Source organism: Barbus barbus (assembly GCF_936440315.1).
Source record: "Barbus barbus genome assembly, chromosome: 10".
Lineage (NCBI taxonomy): Eukaryota > Metazoa > Chordata > Actinopteri > Cypriniformes > Cyprinidae > Barbus > Barbus barbus.
The window spans coordinates 7,576,678-7,602,035 of NC_136738.1; the positions used below are offsets into that span (position 1 = coordinate 7,576,678).

The 25,358-nt window shown below is 37.0% G+C and overlaps 1 protein-coding gene across 1 annotated transcript; it reads left to right on the top strand.

Annotated features, from left to right (window-relative positions):
- Nucleotides 1-3,200: 3,200 nt before the first annotated feature.
- Nucleotides 3,201-25,037, top strand: LOC306875843 (caspase-8-like). The gene is made up of 11 exons (XM_079426588.1): nucleotides 3,201-3,535; nucleotides 7,548-7,855; nucleotides 8,657-8,762; nucleotides 8,852-8,987; nucleotides 9,125-9,189; nucleotides 9,631-9,658; nucleotides 9,979-10,044; nucleotides 10,130-10,194; nucleotides 14,971-15,079; nucleotides 17,222-17,720; nucleotides 22,992-25,037. Exons 1-11 carry the CDS (start codon nucleotides 3,518-3,520, stop codon nucleotides 23,146-23,148), a joined length of 1,557 nt encoding a protein of 518 aa, XP_079282714.1. The 5' UTR covers nucleotides 3,201-3,517; the 3' UTR covers nucleotides 23,149-25,037.
- The last annotated feature ends 321 nt before the right edge of the window (nucleotides 25,038-25,358 follow it).

The following is a 25,358-nucleotide window of genomic DNA, read 5'->3' on the forward strand; positions in this document are numbered from 1 at the left end:
CGCATTTGTGAGAAAATCAAGCCAAGTTTCCTCATAAAAAGACAAATGAGTCTCACAGTTGTAACACACAATATATATATTTGTCCATACCTCTGCATTTTCTCTCAAATAGAGTTTTGTATTTGAAAATCACTTTGCGTTTGTTTGAAAGTCGAGTTTTTCTTTGCAAAGCAGATTGTGTTTATTTGCAAAACACTGGATTTGTTTGATAAATATTGGCACAAAAATCGCTCCATACATCTGCCCTCCAAGTAGGGCTTGCTGCGTCCGTGGACATCCAGCCCCACCCACATCCAAGTATGACGTCACAAGCCACGCCCATATCAATACAATCACGCCCACGTCAAAACGTTACGTCATAAACCACGCCCCTATCATATACATCACCTCTTGTGATTCCCTGTACTGGGGAAACCCGGAAGTAACATTATGTCAAAGCAATTTACAGCCGTTTCGGGGATCTAAATAAAATAATGTTGCCTTTCGTTTTACTAATACAGGTTTTCTTATTTCTTTGAAGGATGTCTAGGCTAAATTGGCACAACTTAAATCTAATATATTTAATATGTCTAATGTACAGAGCTGATTTCTCATCACTAGGCTACTTGTAATAAAAAAACCCTACACCTTACCTTATTCAACCTTATTGTAATGAGATAAATTATCATTTATTACTATCAATTTTAAACTAAGACACCTTTTAGATTTATCACATTTAAAGGGTACAATTCGATTTTGTTATTGTAAAAGTCACAGCACATTTTTATAATTACATTTTCTAAAGATGTGTTGTTCCACTTATCATCAATTGTTAATATATGAATGATAGGATTGACAGTTCTCCATATGCAGTAGTCTGCACATACATGCTGAATAGAGATTGCTTGCTTTGATAGATTATAACAAGTAACATGGCATTGACATTCAGGCCTTGTTCATCAACAAAACTTCATATGAAGTGTGTCCAGGTCCTCCACATATTTAAATATGAATAAACAGACATCTCTTGCTTCATTAGGTATTTATATATTTATTATTTTACAAAAATAATTAAATTAAAATTTTTCCAAAAAAATATGTTCTATTAGAGATATGTTACAACTATCATAAATGAACAGCTGAATGATCAGATAAACAGTTCTTGAAATGCAGTACACATACATACATAAGCTTCCTTGCCTTGTTAAGATTATTCACAGAAACATGACATGGACTTTCAAGACTTATTCAGCAACACAATTTGATATAAATGTATCCAGCTCCTCCGGATACTCAAACAATCAGAATATTGTATTGTACAGATGTGCTGTATACAAATTATGCAAGGGAATGTGGATAGATGTATGATATATAAATCAAAAACATATATATAATAAATATAAGTATGGATAGTTTGGTATTGCACATGTTTTATTGCACAGTGGGGAGAACATTTAACTGTTTGTGAGGTAGATATGGCCTGAGGGAAGAAAGTGTTTCTGTGTCTGGTCGTTCTAGTGCTCAGAGCTCTGTAACGTCGACCAGACGGTAACAGTTCAAAGAGGGAGTGTGCTGGATGTGAGGGGTCCAGAGTGATTTTACCAGCCCTTTTGCTCACTCTGGATAAGTACAGTTCATGGAGAGTGGGGAGGGTTTTACAATGATTTGCTCAGCAGTCCGGACTACCCTCCATAGTCTTCTGAGGTCAGATTTTGTTGATTTTTACTGTCCATCTGGAGTAAGGCAGGCCTCCCCACAGAATAACTCACAGTGACTCTGTATCCAGCACAACACTGGGCCAATGTCTCAAGTCAAACTTCCATTTTATGTCATCTTGGCACTCCTGTTAAAAATGCAGAATACATGCGTGTTGGTCAACTAAATATTTGTCATACTAAATAGTATTTACCTCATCATTTTGCATACAAGAATATTTATGATTTTAAACCACAAAAATCAATCACTACAGTATCTAGAGAAATGCTCCCACCGTTCCTCCATACCTTTCTTTACTGTTGAAACTACAGCAGGAACCCCTCAACCCAGCAGAACTGCTCTGCATCAGGCTAGAACCAAAAATGCGTAGAATGCTGTAAAACATGACAAACAAGGATTGAGAATAATTACAGTATGTGATCTTTCCATTAATATAGAATAATACAAAGATAATTTGTCACAAACACAGAGTTATCCAGCAATTCATAGCGAAATGATGTGGTTGCTCAACCAAGTTACTGTGCAAGGGTATGTGATCAGTGTATATCATTAAAAATATCATATGTATGTGAGTGAGTGTTTTGTGTGTGTGTGTGTGTGTGTGTACACATATGTGTGAGTCGGTGAGACGAGTGTTATAAATATATAGTGCACTGATTTTTATGACATAAAATGAACTCTAACTGAATGTGCAAATTTTTTAATAACCCTTTTTTTATATAATAGCTACATAACACTCTTACCTATTCATACACACTCTATCTCTCTCACATATGTATTTAACTCTCTCCACACACATGATATTTTTAATGGCACTGATCACAGAACCCTTGCACAGTATCTTGGTTGAGGAACCACATAATTTCACTGTCTTGCTGGATAACACACTCACACACACACACACACACACACACACATACACACACACACGATAAACTAACCCTAACCCTAGCCCACACACATGCATACATATATATCTGTTAGAGATATCTAAGTAATAACGTGCCTGTGTACAGTTCATAACACATAAGCATGCTGAACTGTTGTTTACACATGCACACATTCAAGTTGTCAACGTTTTAAGTCTTTGTAAAGACCAAAGATGTTTTTTTATTTTTATTTTTTACTTACCAACACAGCAAACTTCTTCTTTTTAGCGGGTTGCAAACACTTAGACTTATCTTCTTATCGATGCTTTTTCCTGTTTCAAAATAATAAGAATGTCAGGTATTTGGACACAGGCGTGGCTTGTGACGTCACGCTTGGATGTGGGCGGGGTTGGATGTCCACCGCAGGCTGCAGCGAGACGCTCCTCTTCTCTCTGCTCCTCTGTTTGTGTTAGGAGTTGCTATGGAGACGGCCCTGTACGTGATCTTCCCGTTTTAAAATAAAGGTCTCTGCTTGGATTATTCATAGAAAAAGATGAATATATATATATATATAAATAAATAAAGGGATTCATGAATGTTCATACAATTGTGTAAACACTTTCTGTGGGTACCAAATGCCAAGAGGAACTTTCCGGGGTAACACGCCGATCCCCGTAATATGGAAATAATGGAAGAAAGATCCCACGTTTACAGTAATCGTATTTTGGAGCATATTTAATAAGCCTTTAGAAGTTATAGCCGTTTGGCTGTAGCCCAAGTGTGTGGCCTTCGAAAACGAAACTAACCCGTTCGTTCATTAAGGAAGTAGTAGCCCAGAGGAGGAGTGTCCACTGCTTTCGATATGTAGAGTACAAATATAATGCGGAAAATAGCTTAAATATTCGAGACAAGCCCTGACATCTTCACACTGAGAAAAGCTAGGCTGCTGTCTGATGACTTCACTCACAGAGGTAAGACAAAAAGACTGAATGGACCTTGACTTGTGACTCTTCCCTGCAGCCAACACCAGTTTAACTCGTCAACTGTAGCCCACAGAAAAATAGTTTTCTACACCGCGACCAGACTAAAACGATAAGCTTTTTGTTGTTGTTGTTGTTTAGTTTTCAATGATAAAAGCAGATCAATACGTAAAGAATGTAGGCCTATTTGTAGGCTAATTCATTGTTATTTTTGACTGCCAGTAGTTCTGCCGATTACCGCTTTTCCAGTTACAAGATTCAGCTTTTGAAGCATGACCAAACCTGTCCGAGATGGGAATAACACACTTACCTAACAATTCTCTCAGTTTAAGCTTTAAGGTGCTTTATCAGTATATATACACACACACACACACACACATGCATGCATACAGTTTGGACAGGACCCTTTTCTATTCTAACATGACAGTGCCTCTGTGTATAAGGCACGATTCAAAAGACATGATTGATTAAGTCAGTGTGGAAGAACTTGACTGGTCTGCAGAAAGCCAAGTCCTGATCCCAGCTGAACTCCTCTGGTGTGACTTTAAATGCAGACCTTGAGCCAAAAACTCATCACCAAACACCAATGACTTGTATTGACACTGTGGACAAAAGTGTTGGGACACCCCCTTCTTTAGAACAGAAAAAGACACTAACAAAACTGTGGCAACAAAAATGGAAAAATAATTAATGTATTTAAAAATTGTATTTCCATCTCTGTTGCAACAGTTTTGGACGTGTCTAAAATGACAGTACCCTTATGTACAAGTCATTGGTGTTTGGTGAGGAGTTTTTGGCTTAAAAAAATAGAGTGAGACAGTAAAATGTGGTGGAAACACACTGCTGCAGTTCTTGTGTTCACATAATAAGAAGGGCTTTCTTCCTGCATCAGCCACATTTTCCTGTGTCTGCTGTTTCTATGGCAAGGTTGTGTCTGCTGAGTTTGTATTTAGTTTTCAGATTTTATCTTTCACTGTGTAGACTGCCATGGTGTTGTATTGTCTTTTTGGGGTCAGACAACACTGCATTTGATTTGATTTTGCTGTTTCCCAATCAGTCATAATATTATAGCATTTATGCTCTAATTTGATTAGTTTGGCAGTATTGTACCGTACATAAACACACAAACACACACAAAAATGTTACAGTGAAACATACAATGAAAGCCATTAATATTATTATGCGTTGTACTTTGTACAAACAATAGGCATAATAAAGAAAAAGTATTGAAAACACGGTTAAACTGCCCAAATCACTGTCTCCACCTGCCATATAATGAAACCCTAGCCCCAATAAAACCTTTGTGCATGATGTCAGTGTGGGTGAGGCCCAGTTTCATTAGTCACCCATTATATAGGTGATTTTTTTTTTTTCCTTTGAGTAGAACAGTAAAGATTTTTAACTGAAATGTGGCCCGTGGTGATTCATAAAATGTAAGTTAACAGCCTCCGGTTTTAAAAAAGCATTTCAAGGATTACAAAATGAATACCCATGCATGGCTCCTGACAATATATTGAGGTCTTATGAAGTGTAACATTTGATCTGAGAAAGAAATTGACCATTATTCATAACATTATTACCTGTAATCCACAGCCTCAGGCAACAGGGAAATCTGATTATTTTCTGCAAACTCGTTCTTTTGGACATTTCATTCATCATTCTGTTTATGTAAACACGCTATGTTGTAACTTATATGCAGTCTCAAACCTGAAATGCTCTGAGTGTACACTATACTTACCTCGGTGACCTCTGACCTTAAAAGTGTAACCCTGAGCAATATTGGTCATTAGCTACATTTGGACAAGTTCCAAGTCTAGGCAAAAAGAATGTGCAAAATGTTTATATACAGTGTCCTCCATAAGTATTGGAACAGTAAAGACAAAATTGCTCTGTTGGCTGTGGAGTCAAGACATTTGCAAATATGATTAAAAGATGAAAATGTGACAAAACTACAGAATGTCACATTTTATTATTAGCCGTTTCAACACATACGTGTTTTACCAAATAAAAAGAACAGCACTTTTAGAGTTCATCCCACTCATTGATGTGAACATAAGTATCGGGACAGTTGAACATAAGGCAGATATAAAAGATTAAAAGCTATTATTTAGTTGCAGATCCCTTGCACACAATCACAGCAGTGAGTCTGTGACCCATAGATATCACCAGACTCTTGGTCTCATCCTTTGAAATACTTTTCCCAGCCTTTAATGCAGCCAATTCCAATTGTTGCTTGTTTTGGGAAGTTTCTGCCTTTACTCTCCTCTCCAGCTGGTGAAATTCAGGTTCAATCAGATTTAAATCTGGAGATTGACTTGGGCAAACTAAGACTTTCCATTTCTTTGCCCTTATAAATTCCTTGACTGAACTGGCAGGGTGTTTTGGGTCATTGTCCTGATGCAATATGAAGCACTTCCCAATGAATCTGGTGGCATTTTCTTGAATATTGGTAGGCAAGATTGTTTTGTACCCTTCCAAATTCATTCTGCTACTGTCATCATAAATTAAGTCATCAGTAAAGATGAGAGAGCCTGTTCCAGAGACAGCCATACATCCCCATGCCATGACACCACCTCCACCATGCTTTACAGATGAGGCTGTATGCTTGGGATCATTTGCAGTTCCCTTTTTTTCTCCACATTTTTGCTTTCCCATCACTTAGATAAAGGTTCATCTTTGTCTCATCGGTCCATAAACACAGTTCCAAAACTCTTCTGGCTCACCTTTGTGCTTGTTTGCAAACTCTAATCTTGCCTTTCTATTTTTGGTGCTGGTCAGAGGTTTGCATCTTGCTGTGTAGCATCTGTAATTCTGTGTCAAAGTCTCCTGAGGACAGTAGATTGTCAGAGCATCACCCCAGCTTTCTGGAAGTTGTTGGTGATTTTACAGACACGTCTTTTAGGATTCATTTTCACAGCTTTTATGATTTGTTTGTCATTAACTACTGTTGTTTTCTCAGCCGATCAGGAAGTTGTTGGTTGCTGGTGTCACTGGTGGTTTCCAAACTCTTGATTTCTCCATGCCCTTTGTTTTTGCTATAGCTCTGACTTCCTCTTTTCTTTTAGCATCCAAATTGCTTGCTTTTCTCTCAGAGTCAGCTCCCTCATCTTCATCCTTGTTTGTGTGTCATCATCGAATGCAAAATTCAGAATACAGAAGTAATGGACATAACTGATACGACACATTCCCTGCTTTTAATATCTGAAGAATTAATACGACAGGAACAGATAATCACTTAGAAAGACCTGTGAGGCAACTGTTCGAATACTTACATCAGATAGAGGGATGAAACTCTAAAAGTGCTGAACTTCTTAGCTGGTAAAACATGTATGTGTTGAATCACCCAATAATAAAATGTGACATTCTGTAGTTTTGTCTCGTATTCATCTTTTAATCATATTTGTAAATGTCTCGACTCCACAGCCAACAGAGCAATTTTGTCTTTACTGTTCCAATACTTTTGGAGGGCACTGTATGTACATAGAAATGTGCTCTAGGGACTGTTTCTTGTTTCAAGGAGCTAGAAGGATGCTGAGCTGACATACCAAGGTTTCTGCAAATGTCTGCATAACCCAAAATTTGTAATGGGGCATGGCAAAATAACCAAGTAAAAAAAAAAATATATATATATATATATATATATATTATTTATAAAATTATTTGCCCAAACTTTTTACTACAAAGGTCACTTTTTATGAAATGGTCTGTAATAATCCAAAACTAAATGCTGCATTATATATATTGTTAAAATATGCATAAAAAACATAAAATTCACTTATATTCTCTACATTACAGTGCAAAAATAAAATAAAAAATGTTTGTTTTCAATGTATCTCTTGTGATATGGCATTGTGGGTCAAAAACTGGATCGCACATCACAGACGGGCCTTAAGGCTTCATCTTTATCTGCATTCACTACGGGGTTGCCTGTGGTAAATTTAAGTTTAGTAAACAGTATGTAAAATAAATCTGAATTTTATTGCAGCAGTGTTATGTGTTATAGATGCAGACGGATTTGGAGTTTCAGCGGGTGCTCTTAAAGGTGCAGGTGTCTCTCACTGTCGATGAGGTGCAGGACCTGGTGTTCCTCTGCTCTGATCTGCTGTGTCTGAAAGACCTCAGCACCGTGACCTCAGCAGGACATCTGTTCAGTCTTCTGGAGAACAGGGACCTGCTGTCATGGGAGGATCCGTCTCTGCTTCTAGAGCTGCTCAGGATCCTGAAACGGAACAGCCTGATCCGTAATCTGACCTCAGAGGATTTTACGCCAACCAACGGCACAACATATAGTCAACAAATCTCCCCATACAGGTGAGGATGCAGCTGCTAGTAATAGAAACGTGTTTGATCAGGTCAGAAAAGCTGACTAAGAAAATATGTACTACCAAGCATTTTTATTTTTTTTGGCAGTGGCTGTTTGCACTGTGTAAACAGCATATTTTCTTAGCGATAGATTATATTTACACTAAATGCAAGTAGCAATGGATTCTATTTACACTAAGTGAAAATGGCGATAGATTCTATTTACACTGTTAAAATAGCAGGGTTTTCTGCTATTTATACTACTTAATGCAAATAGTGGCAATTATCTGCACCTCAGTATTGTAGTACATTATAAAACAGTATGCAAAAATAATGTATTGAGTGTAAATGATCATTTTAATTCAAATTATTAAATAGATGCCACCTTATTGGGACAATAAAGCTCTACACCTAACCCTAACCGATACTTTATTTTCAATTCTATTGAAAATAAATGCCTTTCTGATGTGATATGAGATTTGAAAAGGGAGGGAAAAAAGTTCTGCAAAAGGCAGATTCACACTCTGGTTGTGTCAAAAAGACTACAGTACATGATTTACCATCTACGCCAATGGAGCTGATGTTTGACAGATTTGATGTTCTTTTGTAATGTTGACTACCCCAATCACACATTGGTGTGCGGATTTAGTGTGAATCGCCACTGACAACACAGGGTGGGCTATTTGGGCTATTTTTTTTTTAATGCAGTAGCATTTGTGTCTTTTTGGGGTGACTATTTTAAAAGGAACCTCAAAAAGTCTTTATAGTTGCTTTGTAATAATCATCAGTATTTGTTTTTATGTATTACAGACAGTTGTTGTATGAGCTGTCAGAGTTCATCTGTGAGCAGGACCTGAAAGACATCAAATTCCTACTGTTAAAAACACTACCGCGTAAAAAACTGGAGAAGGACACGGTGAGAGACACGGACATGGCCTCAGTGCTTTGCATGTGACCAAACTGTGATGATTGACTAAACTACCTATAAACAATCATGTCTTTTAGACGCTGTTGCAATTGTTTTTGGAGATGGAGAAGGAGGACCTTTTGGATGAAAATAATTTGGATGTTCTGCAGAAAATTATAGCAGATATCAATCCCAGTTTAGAAAAAAGAATCATTCAATACAAAACGGAGATTTGTGAGTGGCTGTTTTATTATTTCATGATGTGATGCTAATTTGCCTCTGGTATATTTAAAATAAGTTATCAATCAAAACTGCGAGGAGGTACATGGATTTTATGCAGTGTTAAACCATTTTTTTCTGTCTTATTGCAGCAGGTGGAATGGTTATTGCTCAGGAGATCGGGGATATTACTCATGCGTTGTACTCGCCTTCTCCGGTATAACTTCATTTGCCTAATTTGCATTAATGTTCATGTTTTTGTGGATGTTTTACTCTTCCCAATGTCATATATCTTCTGTGGAATACAAGAGGATGTTTTATATTATGCTCATTTTCATGTTTATGCATGAGTTTTAATAGCTGGATTTTTATTGAAATATTTATCTACACATTTATTTTATCAAAAGTACAGTAAAACTGTAATATTGTGAAATATTATTACAATTTCAAATAACTGTTATTCTCTTTGTTAATATCTTGTAAAATGTTGACGCCAAGCTGAATTTCCAGCATCATTACTGCAGTCTTCAGTGTCACATGATCCTTCAGAAATCATTCTAATAGGCAGATTTACTGTTTACTTTTTAATGTTAAAAACAGTTGTGCTTACTTATAATTCTGTGGAAATCCTGTGATAATCTTTCTCTCTTTTATACAGCCCTCATTGGTGACATCGCTTACATCGGGTGAGTTTATTTTGCATGCTTTGCAGGAAGTAATGTTATAAGAAACTTCATAAAATCAGAAGTCAGTTCTGTACTGTAGCTTATGTCATGCTGTACAGCTGGAATGAAAAAGAAAAGATGTGTGGTTCACTTTATCTGTATTTATAAACAGATACAGGTGTCAATAAAGACTCGAACCATTGGCATATTGGCTAGTGAAACAATCTGGAAATTACTCCTTTATTCACAAAGGAAAGGGAAATATTGCATATTGAAATATACAAACGAATAATGTCTTAAATACAAAAAATGTATTTGTTTGCCATTGCTCTTTTTGACAGTTGACATAATGGAGGAGCGGGTGGACAGACTAAATCTGACTGAAGGTGCTGCTGGGGTTAGTCGAGGTACTGAAGTAAATCTCCAATACTACATCATGTTTGATGTCTGTTTTCAACCTAAACTAAAAAAGGTCTTATCTCTGTGTCTTAGATCAGAGCCTGCACTCAGTGATTAAAAACGAGAGCTTAAACATGTCTGTGACTGAAAATCCAGAGGTAAGTCTTTTATACATTAGATATTTCTGCTGTGTTCAATACGTTTAGCTTAATCAACAGCATTTGTGGCATAATGTTGAATTTTTTGACTCATCTCTTGCAACAATTGTGGATACTTGAACAACAGATGTGAATTACTTCTACTGAACCAATAATGTACCTTTAAAATCTCTGCTTGCTGTTATCAGTGGTAGAGCAAACTTTCAGAATAAGTTCAAATGTTGTGCAATTTCTGTGTTCACTTGAGGATTGTTTTCACGATTTTTGGCTAAGTATAAATGTACACACTTCCTGCCTCAACATTGTTGAGTTGAGTCTGAAAATTGTGGTAAGTGTTTCTGCTGAACATTTTCTGTGAGGGAGAAAAGTGACATTGCATTTAGATTCTGCGGTCATTAGCTTGCCTATATAGTGCTTGTTCTGAATAAGGTGCAAACATATTTTGGCCTTTCAGTGCCACTGTCTTTATTACATTAAGCCACATTAGGTTCTCTCTTTATAATGGTTTTCTTTTCAGAATATTTTGAAGTCTGCTGCATTAAAAATGTGGGCAACATTTCAAGTTTCAAATAAGCAGTAAAAATTATTTTGATATTTCTGCAGTATGTGCTATATTATATGCTTTTAAATGTGTATATAATTGTAAATGTATAAATATAGCCAGTAACCAACCACAAGTGATAGCACAAGTATTAACAGCTTCTAGCTGCTTATTCCAAAGATCTAAAAAACTGTGTATTTATGTGGTCTGTGGTTTTGCTGCAAAATGTACTCTTGTGTTTTTCATGATTTGTAAATTACCTGGATTTCTGATGTTGTCAGTGGTAAATGCACAAAGATCCTTCTGTATTGTAAGTAGATGGTGAACACTTTCATATTTCCTTTCATCCTTTAAAGGGTGACTGCATAGGCGACAGGTGATCAGCACACCGAACAACCCCCCACCCCTTGCCCCTTAAAGGGGTCATGAACTTCCTTTGTTTTGTTTTTTTATTTTGTACTGTTCTCTGAAGTCCACTTATATTTTTATCAAGATTTTTACATAAAAAACATAATAATTTAGGAATAATTGGCTATATTCTGTCCTGTTTTGACCCCCCTCATCAGAACGGCGTGGTGACGGATTGTAGACTCGAAAGTAAACGACCACTGCTATGATTGGGTAATAGTTGTGTATGTTTGACAGCATACAGCCTTCACAAATGGATGCATAAATAGTACATATACAGCGATTTGTAATAACAGACAAAGCAATAGTGATGACGTAATAAAAACTCACACTTATGTGTTGCGACATTACTGTCAGATCCAATATAGCTGGCACATCGTTGTCTTTTAGTTTCAATCTTTCTGAAAATCCTCAGTTTAATTGTGCCTTGTTTATAAGTGAATCCGCGGTAAAATGAAATGAACAATGGACCAAGTTCTTACTGACGTATTAAATAAAAATATTATGCATGCTCAGCGTGTTCACCTTTGATTTGGTTAGAAACCTTTTCATTTTTTACATTCCTTTTCATTTTTTACATTCATCTGTACATGAACAAATAATGACTTAATAATTAGCAAAAATAGAATTAATAATTATATTGCTCCAGATCTTCAGTTACAAAAGCGGACAAAAATCATACAAAACTTACTGACAGCTTCTAAGAAAAATATTATGTATGCCAAGCTTTAAATTGAATAGAAATGCAGACACCTTTAAATATATATTTTTTTTAATTCAGGTCTACATAAATAATAACTTAAAACATTTTGACATTCCTATTCAACAATTAGAGTGCATTAACACCATAAAACATTATGATTACTCATAGGTGAAATGAATATTGTTAATCATCTAACAAGGTCACATGTGAAGGTCTGGGTAATTTACAGTATATGGTAAATAAACAACCAGTTGGTGCAGGAGAAATGGCCAGGAATAGAGATCTGAGTGACTTTGATGAGAGCCAAATTGTTGTGGCCAGACAAGTGCGTCAAAGCCTCTCTGAAACAGCAAGGGTTGTGGGGTGATCCCGGTCAGCATTTGTGAGAATCTACCAACACCTGTCCAAGGAGGGACAAACCACAAATTAATGGCTATTCTGTCTGGACCAAACCAATAGTAAGTCTATGTGGTGACAATTTTAATGATGGCTAACGGATCAATGCTCACGACACACATTGCATAGCACCCTGATGCATATGGGCCTGTGTAGGTGCGGTGAGCGTAATTTCACCAAGTACATGTTCCTGGATCAACATCCTTTTTGTTCTTGGATCTACATCCTTTTTGATCCTGGAACAACATTACAACCAACCAATCAGAACTGAGATATACCTTTTCAGGAAATATCTGTTTTCGGTTTACCATCAGGGTTAGGTGCTTCTACACCCTTGTTAATCAGCTATCATTTCCCACTGATTTTAGGAATAATTTATGGGTTGTCTTAGGCTTAGGGGAAGGGATTGGGTTACGTCTATATTTTTGGACCGTAATGTTGATCCAGGATCAACAAAAAATGTTGATCTAGGAGCATGTCTTACTTGGCTAAATCACGGCGACCGGTGCAGACTAGTCAGAGTGCAAATAATTGACCCCTGTCCACAGCCGAAAGCCCATAGAATGTGCGCACAAGCAACGTAGTTAAAGTGGAAGAAGGTAATCTGATCTAATGAGTTTACTTGGGCATGTAATGGCACCAGGATACCCTGCGGGAAGTTGACAAGCTTGTCCAGGGACTGTGATTTGCTGGGAAGCCCCATTCATGTGGACATCAATCTGACACATGCCACCTACCTAAACTTCGTTGCAGACCCGGTAAACCCTTCCTCGTAATGGTATTCCCTAAAGGCAGTGGCCTCTTTCAGTTGGATCTTCACTGCACACTGTTTAGGAATGATTTGAGGAACATAATGAAGAGTTCAAGATGTCCTGATCTTCAGATGTTAATCTGATTAGGCATCTGTTGGATGTGCTGGACCAACCACTCCAATCTATGGTGGCTCAACCTCACAACAACTTGGTTTTTGCTCTCATCACAGCACTGAAACTGCTTTAGTTAAGGTTGTCAATGATCTGTTACTCTCTGGTGACTCAGGTAATCTCTCCATTCTCCTGCTGCTTGACCTCAGCTCAGCATTTGATACTGTCTGTCACAAGTTATTACTTTCCCGCCTTTCTGAGATAGGTGTCTCAGGTGCTGCACTATCCTGGTTCTCTTCCTATCTCACTGATAGACAATACAATATCACTATGCATAATTATAAATCTCCCACTACTTTACTCAGTCAGGGTGTTCCCCAGGGCTCTGTTCTTGGGCCATTACTATTTATTACTTACATCATGCCACTTGGACATATTATCCGTCATCATGGATTTCATTATCACTGTTATGCTGAAGATACTCTGATTTATACTGCCTGCAGACCTGACTTCATTCACCAGACCACATCACTATCTACCTGTGTTAATGAGCTAAAAGCCTGGCTCAGTTCTAATTTTCTCAGTTTGAATTTAAACAAAACAGAAATTTTAATTATTGGCCCCCCTTCACTAACAAAAAATATAGTAAATGCTTTCAGTTTCAACTTTGATGCAACAACAGTTTTTCCATCTGCTACTGTCAGAAATGTAGGCATTACTCTTGATCCTGCACTGACTCTGGATGCTTACATTAGTAAACTATTCAAAGCTGCATTTTTCCAGCTTCGTCGGTTAGTACAACTTCGATCATATGTTTCTCCAAAAGATGCTGAATAATTAGTGCCTGTTTTTATTACATCACACCTCGACTACTGCAATGCTCTTTTTGCCGAATTACCATTGCACTCTATCTCTCGTTTACAATATATTCAAAACTCTGCTGCAAGAATATTAACCCATACTAAGCGATCTGCTCACATTACCCCAATCTTATTTAAACTCCATTGGCTCCCTGTAACGTCTCGCATTACTTATAAAATTCTTCTGCTTACTTTTAAATCACTCAATGGCCTTGCTCCCCCTTATCTCTCTGATCTACTGTCTCCTTACGTTCCGCCTCGATCACTTCGATCGTTAGGTTGTGAACTTCTTTCTGTACCTAGATTTTGTTTATCCTCGATGGGTGGCAGATCATTTTCCGTCACTACACCTAAACTATGGAACTCTATACCTCTGGCACTAAGGACAATAACCTCCCTCTCTGTATTTAAATCACAACTCAAAACCTACTTGTTTACCCAATATTTCCAGTCATATCATGTTCTTTAGACACTCCGCTCATCCTGTACTACCAGCTGTGGTATATATGTTTTATAAGTTTGTATCTCTATTTTCTGTACATAATTGTACCATGATATGCAACGTCAATCATGTCTATCCCCGGACTGGACAACTGTCTACTGTCTATTTAACTGACTAATTGATTGTGAAAGGACTGTTATCATTATGTGAATCGACTGTCTTTTCTGTTTCTGCTTTTGTACAGCGTCCTTGAGCTTGGTAAAGGCGCTATATAAATTAAACATTATTATTATTATTATTATCAGAGAGGAAATTAAGATGCGTGGGTTGAAAACACAGCTGGTGCTGAATGGATCGACCAGATCAGTGTTATACGTGCACACAGATACTGGCACACAGATACCCTATTGAGGGGCTTGTGAATTGTTTAGTAGTTAATTTTGCTCTATTTGGTCATGATCTGTGTAGCAAACTATATTTTTGTATGTATACTGTATTATGCTATACTGGACTCTGTTCTTGCTTGCACCACTGCTTAGACACTTGTGTCTTTTGTGTGGTAGATCCAGCAGTATGAGATGAAGGGGGACAAGAGAGGAGTCTGTCTGATCATCAACAACTGTGACTTCAACTGTGGACTACGGAAGAGAAATGGAACAGACATTGACAAAAGTTAGTGTAAACAACACACTAGAACAAACCATTCACCACTCACATACACCAGTATGCCGATAACCATAACCCTTAAATGCATGAATGTTTTGCCAATCATTATTACAAATTCGGGTCTTAAGCGACCCGGACTGATATATCCAGCACGGATGGATCTCTAACTGCTGCAATAGCAAAAAACTCTCTTAATATTTTAAGAACAATTACAGAAGAATAAAATAAACCATATTTAGTTACCTTTTGAAACTTAAAAGGGTTCAGTTTGAGCAGATGATGGTATTCCATCGCTGTCACCTTCCACAGTACATTCAGCATTTGGCTCATATTTGCGACCTCAACCATATTCTCAAAACTATCGTTTTCAGTGACTTCATATTCAATGTTTTGACACATTTACATACCTCGGGTGTCTAGCGTCTCTATACACTTTTTGCAAAAAATTGATCAGAAAACAGGCATTCTTTTATATATTTTTTTCTTGTTACATTGTTTATAATGAATAGACTGAGGAATAGTAAGAAAGTTGATGTCTAACTTTTAAAAAAAATTAAGGAGGGAGAGGGTAGTGAATGATGTCCCGGGTTATAATATGCATTTATTTTTACCTTGCTCAACGACTCCCAAACAATTAGTTCAACGATTCATTTTTCCAAACCCCTCCTTTGCGTGACTCTTATCTGCGGTGATTGGTCTGATTGATCAATTTCATTTAAAGCAAGTGTTTGTGAGGGCAGTGCTGCTTTGTGTACAGCATTACTGGGGAAACAGCTATTTTTAACGCTCCAAAAGTGGCACAGAATGAATTCTTGGGATTCATTTTAAAAACGACTCGTTTCTATGATTCAAGTCAAGTCAAGTCACCTTTATTTTTTATAGCGCTTTTAACAATACAGATTGTGTCAAAGCACTTAACAGTATCAAATTGGAGGATAGAGTGTCAGTAATGTATAATAATACATGAAAAAGATTCCGAGTCGACTCTTTCTTTTGAGAGACGATAACTTTATACACGGTACACTTTCAGATTTAAAACTTTGCAGGATGTTTTCATTCACTTAGAGCTGTGTTACACACTGCATGAATAGTACTTTAATGGTACTTTAAACGGCATTTTAATAGTAACTTGTAAAACCCTTAAAAATGGATATCCTGTGAGCTCAGGGGTTGTTAATCAATAGTAAATGTTTTTGTTGAAATATTCGATTCACATTATTTCAACCTATTTTTCAAAAAAAAAAATTACAGTAAAATTACTGGTTAAAAAACTTACCCATGATTCTACAAAGAAAATTCCACCAATCACTCAAAGGAAGCAAATAGTGTCAAAAAAGCACAGCTAATGACATAATTGATTCTCTCTGCACTTTCAAACCACTTAAATATTTGTAAATACATGCAATAAACTTACATATCCGAAGTTCCGGCATGAAACTCTAGATGTTGCAGTCCACAGGCTGTTCACACAGAATGTGCCAAACTCAGACATAATGACATCATTATCACATGGCACAGCTGATTGGTTATTTTTGTATCAGCAGCCAATGAGCTTGATGCTCAACATTCAAATACTTGGCTAGTGCTTGCTGTAGCAGTTGCAGCATGCTTCAGAATCCCTCCACCTTCCCCAGCTCCACCTGTATAGATCTGCTACATGTATGCTATGGGAGTTATTTCATATTTTGTATGTGCAGCAGCAGTAGTATTTCTTACATGCTCACAGCATGTTGTGGCTGTATTGGCAGTAGCAAGTCACGGTACTTGGTCTGCAGTAGCAGCATAGCCGATATTCCGCCAAGACCAAGACCAAATACATTGACATTGTCTTGTACATACCATGCCAATCCCTCCAAGAGTTGTCATGACAGAAATATTGTTTATATATACACCCTTAAATCAAATATTGTGAATTACACTGGAGCTGGTTGGTTTGGTTCATGGCTTGTAACTGTTCAACAAAATCTTTTTGTAAATTCCTAATTGGGAAAATTTATGAAAAAAACACATCCAAAACCACCTCACTAAGGAGAAAAAATGCACTCTTTTGCACTGCAGAGAAATCTGCCCAACCAGAGTCATGTGTTTGGTCATGTGCACAAAACTGTTGCTGTTACATAATACTTATGTCCATTTTTGTCCACACAGAAAGTCTGGAGGTTGTGTTCCAGTGGTTGGGCTTTGAGGTCCTGACCAAACAGAACTGTGATCGCCATCAGATTCTGCAGGCGCTGAGGGACCTGGCCGCTCGTGACCACGCGTCAACAGATTGCGTGGTGTGCTGCGTGCTGAGCCACGGAAATATAAAAGGCATTATCGGGGTTGAAGGACAGACTGTCACCTATAGGGAGCTGATAGAGACCCTGAGTCCAAATCAGTGTCCCTCTCTCTTCAAAAAACCCAAACTGTTCTTCATCCAAGCCTGCAGGGGTACCAACGATCAACCAGCAGCATTTCCTCAAATTTTCCCAGATGATGAAGTCATGCCAGTCAGCGATGCAGCTGTACCCAGAGACTCCATACCTGAGATGGCAGACTACCTGTTAGCTATGTCCACTGTACCGCACTACGTCTCATACAGGGAAAAAGACAATGGATCCTGGTTTATACAGTCCCTCTGCCACAACTTGAAACTGCTGGTGCCAAGGTGAGCAAGTCTTTCTATCAAGTTGTCCTCACTGGGGGGGGTGAAAATGAGACTTTGAGGAACTGTTCACACAGAACATGTCTTGCGTTTTTACTAGGGCTGCCCCCTAATAGTTGGCTAACCATTAGTCGATGAGAAGAGGCTTAGTCGATCAAAATTTTATTAGATACTTAATTGGAGGAAAAAAGTACACAGGAAGTGGCGAAGTTACGTAGTCTGTGATGGCCAGACTATTAACAGCTGGTCTGTGTGGTAAATACAGTACATCAGTCAGGACATGCAAACGTTCCTTTGTCGTTCATCGACCTCAAATGTGGCTTATCATCTGAAACATGTAAGTAGTAGCATCATTACATGGCCGCTTGCTCTAACATTAACCTAGAAAAATGTGCGCTATTGAAGTGTTTGTGCGGAGTAGCGCGCTCACTGTACGATAGTTAACTTGGAGGCGCCAGTTAGGGGTGTGCGACATATATCGTCTGCGATTAATATCGTAATTGTTGTTGTAACGATGTGCAATTTGACAATATCAAGTATTTTGCAAAAACCAAACAAAACACCTACGGAGTGCACGCTTCCATTAGCCTACATGGTGATGAAGCGGGTTAAACAGTGCGCGTGCATTTAGAGTGTGTTCTTTCACCGCATGATTCAGTCCATTAAAATGCATTAAGAATGATCGCAAAATTCAAGATATGGGGGCAGAAAATTTATATATTTACGTTTCATGCCGTTTTTTCTTCAAAAATAAGTATGATTACAAATGTGATATTGATTTTATACAACAGTTCAATAAACTAGTTAATATTAAGAGACTTACGTTTTAGACACCATATTGCCTGTTTTTGCTCCATTTCGCAGACAATAATTCCAAACAGCTACAGCACTGTTTTGCATCTCTGAGCAACATTGTTCCTGAATGAATCAACCGTTAAATTATTCGGTTCAGTCGCAATATTGACTCACTTATTAACAGTGACTTTCTGCCACCTACTGGTGGTTTTAATTTCACATTTAAAGTCTATTTTCATTTTTTTAATAATTTTAAATATAAGTATTCAATGTTTTATGTTTAAAATGTCAAATAATTATGCATTTCTAACTGGTTAAAACACTCCATGTCCCTCTGAGCTGCATTGTGTGTAAATACATCTAAATGCCACTTCAGATGCAACTTCTTAATTTTGAGATTAATTTTGATTAATCTTGATTAATCAAAGATTAATTTTGATGATACTGGTTTAATTTGTTTGGTAACAGCCTAAATGTGTATTATCTTAATTAACTGATTAAATGTAACAATTTGACTCAAAAGATGTACACTTTTAGAAAAAAAATGCTTTATTAAAGGTAAAAATCAATTTAAAGTTAAATGAAAAGATTAATTAATCACTGATGTGAACTGACCACACAGAATATGAAGAATAACAAAAACTGCAGCTGTCCACGGTAGTCAGATATCAGCACAATAACACACTCTGCAATATATCGTCTAATTATCGTTAGCAAAAAAATCCAAAATAATATTGAGATATCATTTTTTTTTCAATATCGCACTCCCCTAGCGACAGTGCGATCATTTGGATTTGACTTAAATACTCTGGTCTTTTTGATCATAAAGATCAGAGTAATACATCTTTTGAATCTTAAAAGGTCTCCTTTAATTTGTGTGCACTAACAAGAACAACAAAATTTTGTGCTTTTGTAAAATAATGAAAACAAACAGGGTGCATTTTCTGCTGTCTAGGTCTCTGTGAACTTGAGTGCGTAAATTAAAAAACAAATGAACTGAGACTCCGTGCTTGCCTCACAGACACGAAAAATATATCTATAGAAAGTGAAATGTCTACTTTTAAATTAACCAATTCAAATGGAAAACAAATTTTCAGATTATGTAATCCATATGAAATGTGCATGTGCACTGTGGAGATGACAAGTCAGTGTCATTGACTTCGTCACTGCAGCTGAAAATACAGAAAACACTAGTTTATCAATGAATTATTATGATGTTAAGGCAGTCTTGCTGTTTTTTTCCCTGAAGCATTCATAATCATTACTTCTGCCGGTGCACTGTGGCAAGCTTTATGAATAATATGGCTTATTAATATAAATGTGCAATTAGTCGACTAATCGCTTCAAATGAAGGACTATTAGTCGATCAGAAAAATCTTTAGTAGAGGGCAGCCCTAGCTTTTACATTAAACACTCGGGAATGGGTCTCGAGACGCGCTTTTGAGTCATGATGCAGTAATGGAAATAATCTCTCCAGGCTCTTTTTTTAACTTTACTTTACTTTACTTTACTTTTGTCATTTAGCAGACGCTTTTGTCCAAAGCGACTTACAAATAAGAAAAAGTAACTAAAACTAAAAAGTTACAACTCTATAAATACTATCTACCCACATATTTAAGAAAATAAAGAAATTAAATAAAATTAACACATGCATATAACAACAACATTTCAATAATAAACATATCAATGAAAAAATTAAATAAAAAGCTACTACTATCCCTTGCCGGTGTCCCTGCCCGGTGGAGTCGCACGGTAGAGTCGATGGTCTTTACACTCTTTACTTTTTTACTTTTGTCATTTAGCAGACGCTTTTGTCATGTTTAAGAAACATGATGATCGCTTGAAGAAATGTTATATAATTCAGGGTATCCAGACACAGCCACTATGAGTGCCTCCTCCGTCATGTTGCCATAAAAAAAAACTGTTTGCATACCAACTTGCTACTGTAAACAAAAGCTTGCAACACTTGCCCTGCCTCCAGGGTTTTCTGATTGGCCCACTGTTTTGGAACTGACATTGATGAGTGGCGCTGTTTGTAAAAGTTGAAATTCTTTTAACTTGACGCGGCATCTTAAAAATATGGTGCTAATAATGGGTACAATTCTACAAAAGATGTGAGACACGCATGTAACAGGCATATATGGCTATGGCGTGTTTACAGGTACAAATCAAAAAATTTGAATATCGTGAAAAAGTTATTTCAAAAAAGTGAAACTTTCATATATTTTAGATTCATTACATGTAAAGTAAAACATTTCAAAAGTTTTTTTGTTTTAATTTTGATGATTGGAGCTTACAGCTCATGAAAGTCAAAAATCCAGTATCTCAAAATATTAGAATATTTACATTTGAGATTCAATTAATGACCATCCCTACAGTATAAATTACGGGTATCTCTTGTTCTTTGAAACCACAATAATGGAGAAGACTGCCGACTTGGCAATGGTCTAGAAGGCGATCATTGACACCTTCCACAAAGAGGGTAAGTCACAGAGGGTCATTACTGAAAGGTGTGGCTGTTCACAGAGTGCTGTATCAAAGCATATTAAATGCAGAGTTGACTGGAAGGAAGAATTTGGATAGGAAAAGGTGCACAAGCAACAGGGATGACCGCAAGCTTGAGAATACTGTCAAGCAAAGCTGATTCAAACACTTGGGAGAGCTTCACAAGGAGTGGACTGAAGCTGGAGTCAGTGCATCAAGAGTCACCACGCTCAGATGTCTTCAGGAAAAGGGCTACCAAGCCACTTCTGAACCAGAGACAATGTCAGAAGCGTCTTACCTGGGCTGTGGAGAAAAAGAACTCGACTGTTGCTCAGTGGTCCAAAGTTTTCAGATGAAAGTAAATTTTGCATTTCATTTGGAAATCAAGGTCCCAGAGTCTGGGGGAAGAGTGGAGAGGCACAGAATCCATGTTGCTTGAAGTCCAGTGTGAAGTTTCCACAGTCAGTGATGATTTGGGCTGCCATGTCATCTGCTGGTATTGGTCGACTGTGTTTTCTGAAATCCACAGTCAACGAAGCCATCTACCAGGAAATTTTAGAGCACTTCATGCTTCCTTCTGCTGACAAGCTTTATGGAGATGCTGATTTCATTTTGCAGCAGGACTTGGCACCTACCCACATTGCCAAAGGTACCAAAAACTGGTTCAATGACCATGGTGTTACTGTGCTTGATTGGTCAGCAAACTCGCCTGACCTTAACCCCATAGAGAATCTATGGGGTATTGTCAAGAGGAAGATGACCCAACAATGCAGATGACCTGAAGGCCGCTATCAAAGCAGCCTGGTCTTCCATTACACCTGAGCAGTGCCACAGGCTGATTGCCTCCATGCCACGCCGCATTGATGCAGTAATTCATGCAAAAGGAGGCCCAACCAAGTATTGAGTGCATAGAAATGAACATACTTCTCAGAAGCCTGACATTTCCTTTTTTTTATTGATCTTATGTAATATTCAAATTTTCTGAGACATTGAATTTTGGGTTTTCATTATCTGTCAGCCATAATCATCAAAATTTCAAGAAATAAAGGCTTGAAATATTTCACGCTATGTGTAATGAATCTATATAATATATGGGTTTCACTTTCTGAAATGAGTGACAAAAATATTGACTGTACATAGAAAACAATGTGAAAGTAGCACATTGGAATGGACAAAGGCATTCTTTGTGAACTTCCCCTTACAGTCTAAAGTGGATCTAAACGACCTAGATCCATTTACAGCTGTTTTATAGAGTTCGGTCCATGCCCAGGGCAGCGCTGCGTCATAATGCAGCCCTATAAAAGTTTTTCAGAAAGAAAATTTTGTCAGCTGAACTATAGGTATGTTGTTAAACAACCATACAATCCATTGAACACACTGTACTGTGTTTGGAGAAAGTGTGCCATCCTACTCAACAGAGAACTGTTTATGAACTATTTTCTTGTTTTTTTACACATAAATCAAGACTTCATATTGGCTATTTTAGTAGAATTAAAAATAAACTAGGAATAAATTTATACAGAAAGCAAGCAAAGACTGTTCCCCATCACTGAAGCGGACGGTCCATGACTTCAGGGTTGCATGAGTTTTGGCGCTCTCTGCAAAATGAAGCTCTACATATTTCCATGTTTCTCTATGCATGGATGAGGATATACTCTACTAAATTTGCCAAAAAGTGCAGAGCACACCGTGTGGCACTCAACTAGACCTTCCAGTTGGATAGATGAACTGAAATTATTATCAGCCACATTTATGAACACATTTATTTTTTCTTGACTCATTGGCTGAATTTGGCACACTAGCATACTACTCTTATAATTTCTGCCATAATTCGAAAATATAATGACTCTTATGAGCTGGTTCTTTTAATGAATCACACAAAGGAGGGACTGGGTAGATGGGGTTCCCCCACTGTCTGCAACTGTGTGTCCTGATTTGACTCTAGACGTTGGTTGGATCTCTGATCGTGTGTCTCTCTGTCTTATGTGCATGTAGGGGTTTCGATCTACTCTCCATTCTGACACAGGTGAATAGCGATGTGAGCAAAAAGACGGACAAAAGCGGTTCGAAGAAGCAGATGCCACAGCCAGAGTTCACCCTCACCAAGAGAGTGGTTTTCCCTCCACCCAAAACTTGCCCGCCCCTTCCATAATGTCCTACTGCAGTCCATGATACCTATCAAACACATCAGCATGCACAGACACACAGATGTTCATCATGATCTAATTGTGTGGATTATAAATATGATGAAATACTGTATGCGATGTTCACATACGGTAATTTCCACTTCCCTAAGAAAACAATTGGAACATTTGAGATATTTTATGTAATCAACAAGCCTCAGATGAGCACGATACAATCTATGCAATTTACATGAAACTTGAATGGATTTTTCATGCTGTCCTCAGGCAGGACATGAGCACGTATTGCACACATGGGGATGCATAGATCTACCAGCTACTGTACGTATAAATGTAGGATAAATGACTTGTTTTTGTTGACTTTCTTTCATAAGGAACTGTTTTCGGTAACGTGTTACTGGTCACAGAGATTATACAGAAGTCTGAAGTCTTATTGTTTAATACAGGACAGTCCTGCACAACACAGTCCTGAAGTATAAATAGAATATTACATTTTAAAATTCGCCCAAAACAATGCTGTTTATGTTTCTGCTGGGGTAGACACTATGATTGCACTTGTGTGTGTCTGTCCAAGAGGCATGATGCTCTTATTTTTGACGATAAAGCACTTTTGTTTGTTGCTCTGCATAGTTTCCACACAAGAAGGGACTGTTGCAACTAGCAGTTTATTAATCAAATAGTGACATTTTAAGGTACAGGGAAAGCCTGCTACTGCTGTTTATTGCCCTCGGCTCTCTAAATAAATGAAATAAAAGTTGTATGGTGAGCTAGGCCTAACTAAAATTCATGAGATATTTAATTTGAGTGACCAGAGCTGGGTGATGTAATCAGGATTAAATAATCAGATTCCAATTTGATTCAATTACATTTAATTACATTTACATCAGACTAGTTACTTTTTTATTGATTACATGATTACATATTATTCACACAATAGCAATAAATTATTCATCTTTTATTGATTCGTCCTGATTCCTCATTTTCATCTTTTAAATTTTCCTTTCTAAAATAGCCTACCATTTATATAGTCTTCCAGTTTTGTCGACATTCACACTAAGACCAGTCAAGTGGCTACACATCTGGATCTGACAAAAAATCATTTCAGGTTTAAGAAGTGTTTCAATGTTGCATCATACTGATAAACACATTCATATTTGAATTATATGTTATTTAACCGTATTACAGTCTTTGGAAGGCTTGTCTTTCAAAAACATAAATTTACCTTTTTCCCCTCATGTAATGCATGGATTCCCAAACTTTTTTGTCATTGCAATTCTTTCACCTAATATACTTACTTGAAGTAAAATAATTGTTGTAATAATCACATTTGCATGTTCATGGTTCATGGATCACATTACATGTAGGTAACATAAAATATTTCAACTTTTTTAGAAACGTTTTATTTTGATTGTTGTCATTTTAAAATGGTTTATTTTAGGTTTACATTTTTTATGATTTAATTGAATTTTCATTAAACTCCCCCTGCAGTTCATTTATGAACTTGATGATGCAATGTCCTGTTTAATGCACTTCATGTTGTTAATTAGAACAAATAGAATGTATTTTCTTACTCTTTGTATTTTTATATCAATATGGTATCAAGAGTTAGGTCAAAAGTAATCTAAAATCAAAAAGTAGTCTGATTATATTAGCCTACTTAAATGTGTGGATTATGTTACTAACTTGTGTTTTTTTATTTTTACCATTTACTACAACGTTACACAGGATATTTACTTCAAAGACGTTCGCCAGCGACCACTCAAAGACAACTTACCAAAGACCATTTGTGATATTTTGTTTAATTTAATGTTTAGGTGTGACAGTCTGTATGATGTTAGCCTGCTCGTGCAATGTGAATCTTCCTTTTATTGTGCCAAAATAAAGCTTAAATCTGAATTCGATTGGTTGCAACCATACACTGACTGTTAAAAAAGGGCACAACCAATCCCAAAAGCGTACAAATGGTGGAGCCTGAATTAGTGTTTTTGAAAAAATTATTAATTATCATTACACAATTAATTAGTGAATAAAAAAATTAATAATACACATATTTGGATCAAATGGACAATGTAATGATACATGATCTATTGTAGCATATATATTCAGGTTTTCATATATACAGGAGACAGAGTGATATACTGTATATGTTGTTGTGAATTTATACAGTATATAAAGTTACATTCAGATATGAACCATATTCAGCTAATCAGACATACAGTGT